This window comes from Triplophysa rosa, linkage group LG11 (assembly GCF_024868665.1).
Source record: "Triplophysa rosa linkage group LG11, Trosa_1v2, whole genome shotgun sequence".
NCBI lineage: Eukaryota > Metazoa > Chordata > Actinopteri > Cypriniformes > Nemacheilidae > Triplophysa > Triplophysa rosa.
In genome coordinates, this window is record NC_079900.1 from 3,485,826 (window position 1) to 3,502,678 (window position 16,853).

General features: G+C 39.6%; 3 protein-coding genes across 3 annotated transcripts; 1 reads left to right on the plus strand and 2 right to left on the minus strand.

The window, feature by feature from the left end:
* The first annotated feature begins 16 nt into the window (after window positions 1–16).
* swsap1 (SWIM-type zinc finger 7 associated protein 1) lies at window positions 17–2,112 on the plus strand. The gene is made up of 2 exons (XM_057347141.1): window positions 17–403; window positions 1,001–2,112. The coding sequence occupies exons 1-2, from the start codon at window positions 143–145 to the stop codon at window positions 1,586–1,588; spliced, it is 849 nt and encodes a 282-aa protein (XP_057203124.1). The 5' UTR covers window positions 17–142; the 3' UTR covers window positions 1,589–2,112.
* Window positions 2,113–2,331: 219 nt separating this feature from the next.
* epor (erythropoietin receptor) lies at window positions 2,332–6,504 on the minus strand. Its single transcript, XM_057346625.1, has 8 exons — window positions 6,157–6,504; window positions 5,785–5,920; window positions 5,483–5,652; window positions 5,230–5,381; window positions 4,922–5,078; window positions 4,735–4,822; window positions 4,551–4,638; window positions 2,332–3,684 (listed from the first exon to the last, which is right to left on the minus strand). The coding sequence occupies exons 1-8, from the start codon at window positions 6,236–6,238 to the stop codon at window positions 2,986–2,988; spliced, it is 1,572 nt and encodes a 523-aa protein (XP_057202608.1). The 5' UTR covers window positions 6,239–6,504; the 3' UTR covers window positions 2,332–2,985.
* A 71-nt stretch (window positions 6,505–6,575) lies between these two features.
* Window positions 6,576–16,197, minus strand: rab3db (RAB3D, member RAS oncogene family, b). The gene is made up of 5 exons (XM_057346626.1): window positions 16,100–16,197; window positions 13,272–13,505; window positions 9,639–9,757; window positions 9,436–9,560; window positions 6,576–9,288 (listed from the first exon to the last, which is right to left on the minus strand). The coding sequence occupies exons 2-5, from the start codon at window positions 13,503–13,505 to the stop codon at window positions 9,107–9,109; spliced, it is 660 nt and encodes a 219-aa protein (XP_057202609.1). The 5' UTR covers window positions 16,100–16,197; the 3' UTR covers window positions 6,576–9,106.
* Window positions 16,198–16,853: the final 656 nt, after the last annotated feature.

Genomic DNA, 16,853 nt, shown 5'->3' on the forward strand with positions numbered 1-16,853 from the left:
AGGCTCATACGTCATGAAATGGGCGTGCCGAATCGAAGATCGCGGGAGAGGGAACTTCGGCGTGTTTCTGCGGAAGAGTCATGTTTACGTTACAAAATCAGAAAAAATATTAATGCTAAATGCGATCTTAGTATAAATAGCTATGGCTGATATTTTAGAAGTCGTTTTTAGGCGGTTTGCATCAGGTCCTGTAACGAGCGATGCGAGATTGCCCCCTGATGTAGAGAGCAACACTGTAGTGCACGGTGACCGAGACAGCAGCAGATGCGTCTTATTTCTAGCGGCTGTGACAGCGGCCACAGATCTGGGGCTTAAAGTACTGTTTTTCACACAGACACCTTTTGAGTCTTTACAGGTTTCTTTGAGGGGGTCAGTACCAGGACTCAAACTAGAGGCTCTTAAGGTACTGTAACAGGGTCTGGCATTCCAGTGAAACATATGCATGAGAGGTCATTTACAACAGTGGGCGAAGAGAGGAAACTTCACTTTAGACAGTTGCTTTACAACAGATCCTGTTGAAATAAACCTGCTTATTCAGTCATACATTTGCTTTTAAGGGAGCATAAAAAACAATTTAATAAACAAAACTTTAATATTTACTATATATAATATTTATGGAAAAATACTTTATTAAAATGGTAAGGATCAAAGAAACTATCTAGGAATAAAAATATAGTAAATACTAAGAAAACTACATTATTTATTCATGTGTGACAATTCACTCATTTTTTTTATTATTAATACACATTATTGCATGTCTTTGTAGTCTTTTATTATATTGCATCTGAAATGAATTTAACTTATTGTTGTTGGTTTTACTTTCTCACTATTGCTCGCTATTTTTTTTTACCTTTTTGTTATTATTTTTCATTATTGTCTGTTTAACTTCACTATTAATAACTTTTTGGTTTTTATTATTTAATTTTTTTGTTCGAGAATAAGGTAACAGTCAGAAAGACAAGTCTGAACTGTCAATTCATCCTTTCACGTTTGTTTCCAGAATGTCAAGTTTGTGTATGCAAAAACGTTGGAAGAGTTCCTTGAGGACGTAGCGTCCCTCCATGAGCTGGACTCGCCTCCCTCGCTGATAATTGTGGACGATCTGGAGCGGTATTTGCACCGGTCGAGAGGTGGAACCTTGCAGGACGATCTGAGCCCTGTGGCCCACGTGGCGGCCCTCCTGCATGACACTGCCGCTTTTCTTACACAGATCCTGCACGGCAGAGGAGAGAATAAGGGGCCCTGCAAGTTCATAGTCTCCTTTTATCCCGAATGTGACGGCGGCGAAAGGCAGGCCGCAGATCTTCTCCTCTCTGTACTGGAACGCTACCTGCAGGTGCGGTGCACCTTGGATGAGGTGAGGGGTGATGGGGTGACAGGGCAGAAGGAGTGGCGGGTGTATCTGTCAGCCACACGTCCTCTGCAGGACCAGTGGGGCGTTCAGGCACGGCAGTGGTGTTTGGTGGTGCAGTCGAGCGGTGCAGTGGAGTTTCGTCCAGTCATTGATGGAGAACAAGAGATTCCAGAAGAGCAGAACATCAGCAGAGAGGAAGGAGATGTGGAGACAGATAATAAACGTTTGAACTAATCCAAGATCAGTTGATCTATTTTCTGTATTTCGCAGTTATAAGGTCACTCAGAGGTCATACTTGACCAAGTAAAAAGGGTCAGCTTTTCTTGACTTCATTTTGAGTTTAAACGAAATCTACACAACCGTACAAAATTTTTCAGAGTTCAGTATTGATTTTTTTAAGGAAGACAATATAATGTTTAAAGATTACATATTTGTAAAGTGTGAAAGAGACATGTAATTTAACACTAAAAACAGTCTTAAGACACCTATATTTTTGTTTAAAGGTGACTTTTGTGGAAACAACATTTTCAGTTTTAGTATAACATTTAAAAACCTGAAGTAGATCAAGAGGCTAAAAACCGCTGTTTAATATATACAAATATTTTTTGTTTCTTATTTTTTGCTTATTTTTTACATGTTAAGAATCATTTTCAACTATGCTTAAAGTTGTGCTAAAAATGATCAAAATAAATAATTTGGGAATCGAGAGTTGATTCCAAAGGTTGGAATGGATTCTATTAAAGGAGTTAAATAACTGATCATTTCTGTCATTATTATTGATGCACAATTCATCTAAATTGTTTGCAGATTTGTTATGTACATCACAATGCAACAATTGATATAGAAATGGTTTTAAAAATGATTCACAATTTTACCCGTACCATCAAGACTGCATTTAAAGGGAGTTTGTCAGTAATGGCACGAATAAGCTTTTTACCTACACAAAATTTACACATTAATGATGTGATTATCAATTCAACCTGTACAAAAATCAGTCATTCACAGATCCATGATTTATTTCCGTGTGGCTTGATACAGAAGGCATAAGTAAAGAACGGTTGACAAACTAAACTGAAATTATTAAAAGACTGAAGATGGAGGTTTTCTATACAGTAATTTGAGCACCCCGTGTAAAGCAAACCTACAAGCGGCTGTCAGGTTTTATACCAACACAAGAGCATTCCCAGAATGCAATAGAGCAACTGAACATAAGCCAACACACACCAAGCACAGAAAGCAGGACTGGATGGTTGTTATCCTTTGTGTAACTCAGATAAAGTCTAATGGTGGTCTATACAGGTTTTACAGAAGGAAGATATACATTATGTTAAACCTCAAAAACACATTTTATAACTTATTTATATGACAACATATATAAGGCGTCTAAGGTTGTATGTATAGCCGTGGACAACGCCAGACCAAATGATTTACAATTGAAATCGAAACTGAAAATCTACGATAAAAGTTTGATTAACAGCTGCCATAGTGTTTTAACAACAGAATTAGCTTATTTTATATGATGGAATATGATTTGTCCTCTCAAACATCCTAGTGTTTTCACATGCGCCTAAAACGCCACGTCTCCAACAGAAATCCTGATCAAATCCAAATCCTTGTATTAGTATCCAGATTCAACACTGACCGGAGATCGGACACTTGTGGCCAAAAATCTCATTTTTGTATTCGTTGGTGTAGATCACCCGTTTCCCAAGATCCTCTATCCTGCTCAAGCTCATCGGGCTGTAGTCCATGGAAACCCCCGAGTCCGCGACCGCCATGTAGGTGTACCCCGGCCTATTGGGCGACCACGTGTGGTTTGAATACTCAAAGCTGGATTGTGACGACAGTCTGCCCGAACCCGAGCTCTGCTGGAGAGAGCCGAGGTCGGACCGCGAGGCACTCAAAGACGACGTTCCCGTGTTGCTGAACAACGTCTGCAGAGGTAACGACTCGTCGCAGATATCGTCCACTTGGCTGTCGTCTTCGGCTCGAGCACGCTGGGAGTTCTGGTTCAGAGTGACGTACGTGTCAGGTGACTCCAGTAACATCGACTGGGAAAGAGACTGCGGGTTTTCCTGAAGCGCCCTCAACTGCTCCATAAACCAATGGGCGTGAGAAGGTTCCCGCCAGCTGCCGGTTATTCCGGAGTCGGTGCCCTCACTTTCCATCTTCTCCTCTTCCTCCTCCAAAGTTATTCTCTCTTCTCTCTGGGAGGTTGCATGGCTGGCCAGCGAGATCTCGGACAGAACCTCTAGAGGTGAAGGAAGTTCCTCTGTGTAGACGTGAACGGATCTTCCCCACATATTCCCGTTATTTTGTCTCATCCACTCCTGTGTCAGAAGAAAAGCAAAAAAGTCGTTAACTTAATTTATTGACAAATGTTTTGTTAGTCCTAGAACAACAATGCTGTCAAAGAAACATCTTTTCGATAAGAAAGAAATCGTTTTTTAATCCAGATTTCAATGATTATTTAGATTTCAATTTATATTTTTTATTGCACCTCATTTTTCTTATTGTTATTCTGTCTTTTATTCCGTTATTTTAAACCCATAGTTGGGTCAAAAAGGAACAAACCCAACCGATGGGTTATAAACGAACCTATGCTGGGTTGTTTCAACCCAAAACGCTGTTTTGAACCTACTGTTGGGTCAAATATGGACATAATCATTACTTCAATCCCAATAGTTGAGTTTGTACCGTTTTGAACCAAGTATGACAGAAAAAAACAGCATTTCTAAGTGTATTACATGCATTACTTTCACAGCCTAATGCTGGGTTCACACCAAACACGAAATAAGCGATTTGCGCTAATAAATTACATACAAAGTCAATGCAAAGGCGCGAATAGACGCGAACGCACGCCGGACGACACGAATGCGAACGCGCGTCAATCGCATCTTCTGCACAAGTTGAAAAATGTTCAACTCTATCAAGAAATCTGCAAGAAGAGCTCATTGACACCCTCTGTCTGACACTCCATGGTTTTTTTTGCGTCAGTCGCACAAAATTAACATACTATTCCTGCGAGTTATAAAGAGCGATAATTCACGTTTGGTGTGAACACAGCATAAGAAAAGGTGACCAGACCTACATTTTACTGCAAGTTGTATTCTGTGTACAAACAGAATTTGAACCTAAAGCCTATACAAGCATCTAACAGTACAGTGACATATCACTATTAAACTGAGCAATTTACCTTAAAATCCCCTTCGCAGACAGTTAAGAGACCTGGAAACTTGTGCTCTGGAGTCGGGATGTCAGGCCATACTTTCTTTAGAAGAAACCTGCAACGCAAAGCAAAGCAGTTTATGATTCATCTCAATCTTTCCAAAGTACAGACAACACTGAATTAAACGTTTAAAACACATTTGAAGACTTACTTGTGGCGGGACAGAATCACAGTCACAGACAGTATGAAGAGAATCAATGCGATGAACAGAACCAGCAACACGGTCAGAGGATCCATGTCTGTTTCAAAACGAAAAACACGAAGACTTCTCACATCTCAAAAGTACAAGGTATTTTATGATACCGTTAGTATTTTTATTATGTTTTCACGACATTTACCGCTTGGCGGCGTAGCTCCGAACACAGGTTCAGTCCAGGCGCTCCAGTAACCATCGTAGGCGACGCCATCGGGTTTGACGCGGACCCACACCTTGTACCGGGTGCCGGGCTGTAACCCACGCAGGATCAGCTTTGTGCTGGCCTTTATCTCCTCCACCTTTAAAAGATGTGAACATTCGAGTCCCCCAGATTGTAAAGAGGAATACATATCAGAATTACATGAAAGCGCTTACAAGAGAAGTCTCATGTAACTATGCAAGATGCTATCGACAAGCTAGCAACGGGTCTTACGATAAAAAAGGACGCACCTTGCCCATGTGACTTCCCTCCACTGCGTATCTGACCTCATATATCATACTGTCATCCATGTATTTGAGATGCGGAGGCAACCAGCTCACGTTTAACGGCCCTTCTTTTCCTGAGCTCACCACTGTGAGGTTTCTGGGGGGATCGAGAAACACTGCAAGAGGAAAGCCGTCGTGAGGCAACGTTGCGAAAACACCCGACCTTCTCTTGAACATGCGTGTGCAATACTTTATGGCTCAGTTAAAAACGACTTACAGACGTTCTCGACATTCAGACTACGATTGTAGAGCATCCGGCCATCGTGAAGGACCTGCACGTCAAGGACCGTGAAGAACAAGACTTGAGGGAGTTTGCAGAGAAACACGGTTCTGTTGCTGGCCAATAAAGACAGCGATGAAATATCGCACGTTCTGCTTTTCTCTTTCCTTGCAAAACATAAGACAAATAAACAATGATATTTTCTTCAAGGGACAACGTTGCGTCCATCGTGTCAACGTATTCAGAATGTATCGTGTAAATATTCATTTACGCAGCACACTCATGTGTTATTGACTTACTCGTACGAATACATGAATGTGTATCGATCGTGCGAATTCTTTCTTTCCAGTTCTTCCTCCCAGAAGCAGGTCAGATCCTTCTTGCTCTCCACGAAACATTTGAGATCATCTGCTTCGCCGTGAAGTAACTGGGCCACTGAAGAATCATTTCGATTATAAATTAAACGCATTATTGTGTTATTAAAAAAAGATGAACGGACTGTTTATTTTATAACGTTTTACAAGTAAAAACTTGAGTAGAAAAACGTATGATAAAGTATGAATGTGAATGAAAGAACAATACATTTCCAAAGAGCTCATTTACAAAATTCACCTTTTGGCGCTACTACAAATCTATTCAAAGCACATTGTGCGTCAAAAGTTTTTCCTTACCTTTCCTTTCAAAACTCTGTCCTCCTATAGTGACGAAAGCAACGCACAACACGGCAACAACGTTCAATGTATCAATCCTCATTTTTGTCACTCATTCAGATTATAAACGCATCGCCGCTCTGTGTAAGGATCCTCCGTCTAGACGACCAGTTCTTGTAGATGGTTTTGCAGACAGCATGCATAACATCTGATAAGCTGCCAGTGTGTCAGGACCGTGTGTTTACTCTTTTACTATTCAGAGGCGGAGCGCCAAACGTTTGCTGTTTACCGGGAGGAGCTTCTCAATGAGAACTTGCTGTCAATAGTATTTAAAGTTCTCGATATTTCCTGGCACGACACAGAATTACATACAATCAACATACAAATACACATCAAGAGCATGAAATGATATAAATGTAAGGATAGAACATTTTTGCACTTGTTACGTATACAAACTGGTGCCCAGTTGGAGACGTTTATAAGAGCGAACCTGCTGATGTTATTCTGTACACAGTAACCGGTGCTTTTTATCAAAGTCTAACACTCTTGTTATTTTGTGCTCAACCTGCGTTATCAGTTCTGCGCCGAGGCTCTCTTACGCACAGATAAGCGTGAGCATTGCCAACCAATCCGCTACGCCTGCAGCCTACTGCCCATTATCACTGCGGCACGTCTTTACCATTATTTCGACCCGGGACATTGTTTAAAAGCGTATTTAACACCTGATTAGGGCCCTAGAAGGTTTTATTCATATAAAATCACTTGTCTATTTGGAAAGGAGTTAATAGCATTGCGTTCACTAATGTAAACAGCGAGTCGAAATAAGACATGAGATGACACATTTTTCAAGGTGAGGGTGGGATTCGTGTGGGGTCAACGGTGCACGCCCCTCGTTTCCTTTGGCCATGAAGTTTGGGTAACAGGAAAATGAAAAGCAGGAAGTCTCTTTTTCGAAGTTTTCTGGGCACGGAGATAAAAGCAGAGAATGTGCCAAAGATACGACCACGCGGTCGTAAATTACAGACCTTCGAGCGAGCGCACAAAACGGCAAGTGGCCTCCGGGTTCCTGAGACATGTTCCCTGCAGAAACACACTTGATATGAAGTCTGCTTTATTAGTTGTCTTCTAAGGTACATGGAAACACATTTAAAGCCATAACACTCCTTAAATAAGTGCCACGGGGAGCATAATATCAAAAGACATTTAAGGTATTAAACGAAACGCACCCTGAACACCTGAGCAACACACCCTAGGAAAGGCAAAATTACATCCTGTAAACCAACCACATCCGAACACCATGGTGACGAGTCTGACTAAACGCTTTGGCCAAAAAGTAAAAAAAATTAGTCTCATGGGAAAATCAAACTTAAAAGTAGATCAAACGTTTTTGGGTAAAACGGAAGCTAGAAACAAGTGACACACGGGTAACACATGGGTGCTGACGCTGATGTCGTTCATACAGGGTGGATCGCATGGGCATAGACAAAGCATGGGCGGGTTTTGGGGGTTTGGATTGAAACGCAACAGTAAAATGACTCGATATTACCAGACAAGATAAAAACACGAGGGAAAGGAGTTAGAGGACAAAGCGCCAGGCATTTATCTCTGACAGAGAAACTGGGGACATAACAGACAGCCAATAGAGCCTGCAGGGACACAGATAGAGACGATGAGAGTCAGTACAAAATATAACAGTCCAAAACTCACTCCTGCTGCTAAAAAAACAACGAAACCTTTACATTTCATCTTAAAACGTTCTGCATTTCAGATATTCTGCTGTGACATTATGTATTCAGGCATATTGTTCCCAAAATTCTCATTACTTTAATGGAGAAAAATGCATTTTTATATTACGGTAGGATACATAGTACTGCAATCCTTGACAGTAAAGAAAATTACAGTACTCATCAATTGAAGGGAAAACGCTTCATTTGAATGAAAATGTCACAATGCAATGTATTTTAAGAGTCATAAAGACATGTATGTAAAAAAGATTTGCGTCCTTTTGATTTTTGGGGTGAAATGTGCCACAATGTTACAGCACCACATACATTACCGTGGCCACATCACGTCACATTAGCAATTACAAAACCAAAGATACACTAAACTCTAATACTGTGCAAAGGACAAATGATTTCAAATGAGAGATTCTGTAATATATTTTATTATACAAACATCTCCATTTCTTACTGTATAATAAGGGAAAGACAGGCACTGATGTATACTTCCACAAAAGAAATGACAATTCAGACTGGCAAAACCTGCTCTGACCTTTTGACACCTCCGATGAGAAACTAGATTTCAGAACTTAAAACGGCGAAGGACAACAGAAAAGTGATACACTGTCTGTCACACAATGGCCCTCATTTCTGAGGAAAAGTTCATAAAACCTTGCAACAACGACAAACTGCACAGTTACATACGATTGGCTTCTTGAACAATATACACAGAAATAAGTTTTTACTTGAGACCCAATGGGTTTTAAATAGTCAGAAGTTTCAATTTTGAGTGGACACTGTATTCAATTTGCAAGCGTGCGCGTTTCAGACAATGGCACATGTGCGCGCATATAAGAGTATCACAATGAGTTTATCTCAACAATGCCACCGAGCTCACTGTTAACGCTGTCATTTAAAGCAGACGGACCCTCAGACAGACATGTGATGGACAACACAGTAGCTGTCGGCTGAATGCCGTGGACATTACGAGTGAGGTGATGATAAGATGAGCTAAAACCACAAACAGCCTTTAACAAAAATCAGACGAGTCAGCACCTTCAATGCTTATAAAACCACGTTACGTTTTTTATGATTTTGTGAGGCGGCTGTGCTTCAGGGTTCATCGTACTTGTCTGTACAGCTGCAGGACCTGAACCGTCCGCTCTCAGCGTGTTCAGCAGATACTGGTTTAAGTGTAAAGAAGAAAAGCAGGTAGCAATGATGAAGAGAAGTTCTCAGTACGTTTTCTTTTCTTAGCAGGCGCAGGCGCTGCGATCCTCAGGGGACGTGTCCTGCAGACGGGTGTCTTTGTGGTCCGACACAACGTCTCCATCCGTGCTTTCGTTCATTTTGTCACAGATGACGTCCACCAGACGCTCGAAAACCTGCTTTACGTTGACGTTGTCTTTGGCGCTGGCCTCAAAGAACTGGAAACCTGAAAACAAGAGACAAGAAAAGGTTAAAAAAAGAAGATTGATATTAATGCATCATTAAGTAAATGACATGTTTCTGACGGTGGCAGGTCAGCTTTTCTCAAACCAGTTGCATTATTTTTTTCCCTAATTTAAGGATAAAGGCTCACCGAGTTCATCTGCCAGCCTCAGACCGTCCTCGGTCGTTACGAGTCTGTCGTCTTCGAGGTCACATTTGTTGCCCACCAGAATCACCTGTGCGTTATCCCACGAGTACGTCTTGATCTGGGTGGCCCTGACAGCAATGCACAATGAATGATAAATATACTTGGTACACACGTGCAGTATAAACAAATGTGCACGTGTCACTCACCAGTCCTGGACAGTACTGAACGAGTCCTGGTTTGTGATGTCATACATCAGCAGGAAGCCCATGGCTCCTCTATAGTACGCTGTAGTGATGGTTCTGTAGCGCTCCTGTCCGGCCGTGTCCTGAACATTATCATCACATTACATTAGTTTCTAATAATTCATCATTTTTACTCAATTGTACTGTAATTTATGAGCTGCAGGATGGATGGTGCGGTTATAAATGACAACCAGCAGAGGGCACACATTGTTTTTAGTTTGTTGTTTAAGACAGTGGTTCTCAAACTGTTTTGTTGTAAGGCCCCCTTTGTGTAGAGTGCATTGCTTTGCGACTTATAATCTTAAACTTAAAATTTTAATTAAACCAAGAAAATATTCAGTTAAACAATGCTAAAACATCAATTATTTTGGTTGGTGGCGTTGTTTTTCTGATGTTTGATTGCACAAAATGTATGATAGATATCTATATTTCTAAAATGCCACAAAATCTGTGGCCCCCTGGAACCATCTTGGGGCCCCCCAGGAGGCCGGGGCACCCAGTTTGAGAACCACTGGTTTAAGAAACACTACCACAATATAGTATGTGTTGACAATGGTGTCAACTTAAGCATATTTTTCCACATAGTTTATAACAACTAAATAAATATTTTAAACCATACTAAATCATTTTAAATATTTAAATAATACTTTAAAAGATCTTTTCGTTACAGATTTGATACTACATTATTATATTACTCGAAAACTTTTGTAAATACAATACAAAAAGGATTATTTATATATATATTTATTATATTTATTTTAAGTGTAGTTATTTCAGCTGTGCATTTTTGGGAAACAAAAAACGTATTTATCTCAAAATTAAAAAAATATCAAAACATCAACCAGGTCTAGGGACTTATGGACTGGGTTGGCACAGCAAGTTGCAACTATGCAACAATTTGCACGAGGAGCCTTCCCATCATCATCAGGAGGAGAGAATGTGTTGCCACGGTAACCGCTGGCTTACTAATGTTTACACACATTTCATTAAAGCAGCAGAGAGTTCAACATGTAAATAGATGTACAGTGAAAATACAGTTATAAAACAATGTGACCATATTTTTGTCAATACTAATTGCAGCCATGAATGCTGTTTACTGTCATAAAATTATGTTTTATCACACAAGAGAATATGCAATATATTGTGAGACTTTGAAACAACAAAAAATGGAAAGTTTGTCTGGTTAGCCTCCTGCTGGGCGATGTCGTAATTACATTCAAAATGTAATTTTTTTTGCACACAATATATACAATCTGAAGTATTTCAGTTTATTCACATACATGCAGTTTTAAATAAATAGTTGTACATCTTCCATGTTTGCTGTCCCTTGCCTGTTTAATATTTTGGTGTCTATGATGTCATATGTTATTTAAATGTCCACTGTTTTTGCCAAGTTGCCACAGCCAGTGATAATAATCTCACAAGAGAGAAAATGCACATAAAAAAGAAAAAATAACAGATCAATTATCTTGAATATTTTATTGTTTATACACCTTCAATTTTCCCAAGCAATTTTCCTAAAATAGAAACATCTGAGACTAAGCAGATACTTAAACAGAACAGAGAACCCAACATAAAAAACCAAGAACTCAAAATCAGATCCCGAGATCTATGCAAGAGCAATCTCTGAGCAACAACATTTACCTTTGGGAATAAGCAAAACACCAATTATCACTAATCTTAAATATGCACAACAACTATCCAGATTATTTAAGAGAGTTGCAGTAACATGCATCACTGCTGAATAAAACAACACCAGAAGCCCTTCTTTCAAGACCAGATTATAAAAAGCAAATGTCTTGGTCTGACAGACAGTCAAACGTTGATGGATGCAGAAGTTGTCCCTGGCCAGAAGAGCTTTTATCTGCTCTGATCCGAGCACTCGGAGAATCTAACACACAAACAACAAGCCTTTCCAGCACTGGATCAGAGCCACATCTCACATTAAGACACGGATAAATGTACCGCTGAGCCTTGCAGAAACCGATTTCACATCCACAGAGCCCCAAGAACAGTTATATAGCCGAGTAGCACATGCAAAAACAATGAGCGTGCACATTTCCAATAACACACTTGCACACTATACATGCAAAGAGCACAACACTTCAAAAAATTCAACAAAACTTTCTATTTAGAAAAGAACGTCTGAGTTCATCTTTAACCAAAGAAATCTTTGCAGGGTTTTAATCTAGCACAGAATTTACTCATAAATCTTATTCTACTGTACATTTACTAAGTGACACTACATCATATCCACACAATATAAAATACATAGAATTGTGGGTGGTATGGCTTTCTGGCCGGTTTCGATTAACAGGAACACAAATCTGTTGTAGGCATGTGGGCAACGAACAACCGCATCGAAGGTCTTTCTGTTTGCCAGTCAGAGCCAGCTAAAATTATTCAGATTACAACACGGAGCTTTATCCTTTAAGCCATCCTGCAAATTGCGTCCTTGGTTTTGTTTATTGAACTTTTGATTTCTAACATCAGGACTGCTACACATTAACCAATGCATTTACAAGACTTTCCGGATGATTACTGTTTATAAGGATCAAATTGACTTTATATAAAGGTGTTTCATTACAGTTTCCATAAAGCCTATAATACACATTAGTTGGTTAAAGGGACAGTTCACCCAAAATTAAAAGTTCTGTCATCCTTTACGCACCCTCCAAATCTATATAAATGTCTTTGTTCTGATGAACACGGAGAAAGATATTTGGTAGAATGCTTGTAACCAAACCGTTCTTGGCCACCATTGACTTCCATAGTAGGAAAAATGACAATGGTGGTCAAAAGTGCCCCAGAACTGTTTGCTTTCCTACATTCTTCAAAATATCTTCTTTTGTGTTCAACAAAACAAAGAAATGTACAAAGTCATTGGTTACAAGCATTCTTCCAAATATCTTTCTCTGGATTCATCAGAACAAAGAAATTCTGATGAGCTCTCTCTTTCTCTCGACAGGTATTGTTCTGGCTTTTGTTGAAACTAGTAACTTTGTATTAGCACCTATTGTATTATTGCTCCTGTATGACATATCGCTTTATTGCTCCCTGAACTCTCTGTAAGTTGCTTTGGATAAAAGTGTCTGCTAAATGACTAAATGTAAATTTATACAGATTTGGAGGATAAGTAAATGATGACACAAATGTTTATGTTTGGGTGAATTGTTCCTTAAACTGCATGAATTGGTAACATTTTAGATCCAACATGTTTTATGAAATATAGATCAAAGTGCCTCTTCAGATCAACAGGTTTTAGTCTATACTGACTAAAGACATCTTTGTTTGTTGTTGTTAATACACTGGAGGTGCAGACCAGCCGTTTAACATCTGATCATTCACCTCAAACCCAACGGCGCAGAACAGTGGGATCCATTCAATGCAATCCCGGCTCAATTTGCCTAACTGGCAAATCAGACAATGGACTTCTATTAGATATAGACTTTATTCTGTGTCTTATGTTTTTTTTTACAGTAAATAACTTTTGCATTATTAAGTTGACAGATATAGAGCTTGACTATTTAACCCATAATATTGATTCAAAAACATTTACAAATTCAATTTCCTTGATCCTCTGATGGTCAGACATACCCAGATCTGTAGCTTGATCCTCTTGTTATTGCGAAAAACGGTTTTCACCTTGAAGTCGATGCCCACTGTGCTGACGAAGGCCGGTGTGAAGGAATCATCCGCGTAGCGAAACAGGAAGCTGGTTTTACCGACGCTGCTGTTACCGATGATGAGAAGTTTGAACATGTAGTCGAAGTTTTGGTCGGCCGCGTCTTTCTGCGACGGCTGCAAACGCGAGTCGGTCACTGTCGCCATCTGGAAGAGAAAAGAACTAGAAATGAAGCCATTCGAGACATCAATGCAATTCTGCTCATTTTATGACCTTTTGTGGAGTTATTTTTTATTCAGATTTTGTAGGATACAAGTGTTTTATCGTTTTCAAAAATTGACTTCAAAAAAGTCCTTAAGGAATAAGGTCTTCTGCACGGATTTACTCCGCGCTTCATGTGGACTTAAAGCACATCAGACAATCCCAGTCGGCCGCATTCTGGTCTGATAACAGATGTCCGATTACCCTCTGAACACAATCTTCTGAATAGGGTTGGGAATCGAAAATCAATTCCAATTTGGAATCGGAATCGAAAGGCTAGGAATCGGATCGGAATCGAAAGGAATAGGAATCGGATACTTGAGATTAAAATTTGAAATCCTCTTATCAATTCCTGTGTGCATATTTTCAGAAAAGTACATGCGTTGCATGATCTGCTGATATCTCAATAAAAGCCCTTATGAAAATTATCGATATTTTTTACAAAGCACAGTTTAGCTATAGAATTTGCATTAAAGCACAGGAATCACAAATTAACCATAGTTGCATTATAGTAACTGCAGTTTAACCATGATGTAGTTCAACTATGATAATACAAATTGTAATAAATCAGAAAAGGTGTGTTTCTACACAAAACGGTGCTCATAAATATATAAATATATTTTGCAAACAAGTCAATAAGCAGGCTAAATGACCATACAGGTTGATATCTGAATGTTTTACTTCAACTGTGGAATCGAAACTGGGAATCGATAAGAATCGAAATCGATAAGCAGAATCGGAATTGGAATCGGAATCGATAAAATTGAAACGATTCCCAACCCTACTTCTGAACCTGGCATCATCACCGTCAAAAGTAGCCCAACTAACAGCCAAACTCCTGAGAATGGAACTAAAACCCTTCCTCACCCCTCCACCGGCCAGCTGATCAATCAGACATGGCCTGCAGCTGTCCTCTGATGGAGACGATCTCCATGGAGACGGGCACACGAACAAAGAGCACAGGCTCATTAAAAAGGCTGCGAGCACGACTCCTCTCCAGAGGTGGAGATGCTACAACAAAAACAGCAGATTTTGTCTCGAGCACTTGTTTGGACAGCATCTCTTTGAACTCACTCTTGCAAGAGTCACTCAAATGGGCAAGTTTGAGGATTTGCTAAAGGTTAGGACGTTGGCACTTAACTACTGTGATCCGTGTACCCTTTGCACACCGAGAGATGTTCATTTTAGATGCTTACTTGGAGATTATTCAAACTGTGTCCGTGAGCGCTTACGGTAGTCTTGGTATCTGTTAAGTTTCAGGGTTGCAAAACGATTGGGTAAGAAAATATGAAACGCAGGTTTTGAAATAACAGTCTTCCTGTTTTAAGAATCTAAAGTACTCTAACAAAAAAAGAGATTAAACACAAGCAATCTTACATTTACAAAAATTAGGATCATATCTTCCGATAGAAGATATTTCGAGAAATGCCTCAAAGGTTTCGTGTCCATACAATGGAAGTCAATGGGGTCCAACGTTGTTTGGCTTAGAACTCGGCTCAGCCAATCAGAATCAAGGACCAGAACTGACGGTTTTAAAATGTAACTTTTGCAGTGTCCTGATGAACCCTTTAAACCGCTTCAATGAAACACATCAGACAAGGCAGATATACTCCTCGCTCAATTTAACGTTTAATGGCTTTATAGCAAAATGCACTCAGCACGTCTCTTGGTCCATTAGCCACAAAGCAGAACACATGATGCTCGTCTCAGTCTAAGAGTCGATTATCCCACGAGAGAATTAAATCAATAACTGTATATGACTCCCAACACCACCACCCCCTAAGCATTATCTGCAAAAAATCTAAATGGTTATGAAATCTGGTACATAAGACACCACGTTCATAAAAATCAATTCATAAACAATCACCAACAAATTGTGCAAGAAGCTTTCCGGTTTTTTAATGACAGTTGTGGGTAATAATACCAACTTCCTGTACCGTGGTTTTACTTCTAGAAATCCAAGTTGGAATTGAATGGAGTAATACAGCATACAGTAGATGCAAAAGAACAATTAACACTTTACAACTCAATTTTAAACATGGATCATACTTTTAACTACGAGATGCAATTGTGGAATCTGTTAAATGGACTCCAGGACCCACATTTACCTCATCTGACATCTTTCACCTCTGCCCTGCCTGAGGACCAAAGGGTGTTTTGAGGGATAGTGTCTCTTGTAACCATGGTACTGCTCTGTCTCTAATTGATCGTCTGGCAGATGTCCAGTTTGTCCACAAACCGGACGCACATTCTCATTTCAGATGTGTAAAAGTAACAACGACACAATGCCATCATACCATAACTAATGTAACTAAATGATGCGTTATTGAGATCCATGCGGGGGATTCCCGTATTAAAACTACATAAAAACAGGACTACATTATTTTTGTCTTCCTCTGGTGCCAACACAAAGCGGGATCTGGACAAACAAATCTGATGTTTTTGATTTCCATTTAAAGACTAAAAACAGCTTTCACAATCGCAAAAGCGTAAATATATCAAGTTCATAGCGCTGCTGTCGTTTTTTTTTTTTGCTTACCTTAACACGGATAGCCAGCGTTTTATTGTGCACCAACGGGATTTCCTCGGGTGGCAGCACCAATGCAAGAAACAGCGTGTGTGCGAGACGGATCTGAAGAGTGTGTGCGCGCGTGCGTGCGCGCGTGCAGATCCGGGACGCACGCACACACACTTCAGATGACACACTTCAGATGTATTTCTAAAGCTATGGACTTTTTCAATGTATTTCTTAGTCTTGTTTTTGAGAGAAAAAAAACATTATAATAAAACTCTTTGTCTGTATGAATGAATAAGACACCCTTATTATGTCATTAGTTAGAGTGTTATGCTTTATTAAACACTCGGTAGTTTCTGCTGGTCGGGATACTGGAGCTGTCATCATTAGAGATAAATGCTTTGTCGATGCATTTAATGAATTTATGTAATCGACGTAATTTATGTAAGGCGATGCGTCTTTCAGCACTATGGCTTGTATTGTATTCATTTAGAAAACATTTCAGGCTGCTAGAAATAATAGCATAAAAAAGCTACCCACAACTTTCTAGGGTATTTTTTATTATTGCTCTCAGAAATTCGATAATTCCCACTTCAACCCGGAAGTAACGTCTGGATTTAGTATCATTAAAAGTATTTAGTAACATTAAAACTTTATTGTTATTAATGATTTAGTAGCATTAAAACATTACAAGTATCTGCTAACATTAAAAGAGCACCGTTGCATAAATTATTTTGAAATGGGAATTATCAAATTTCCAAGAGCACGTGATGGCAGC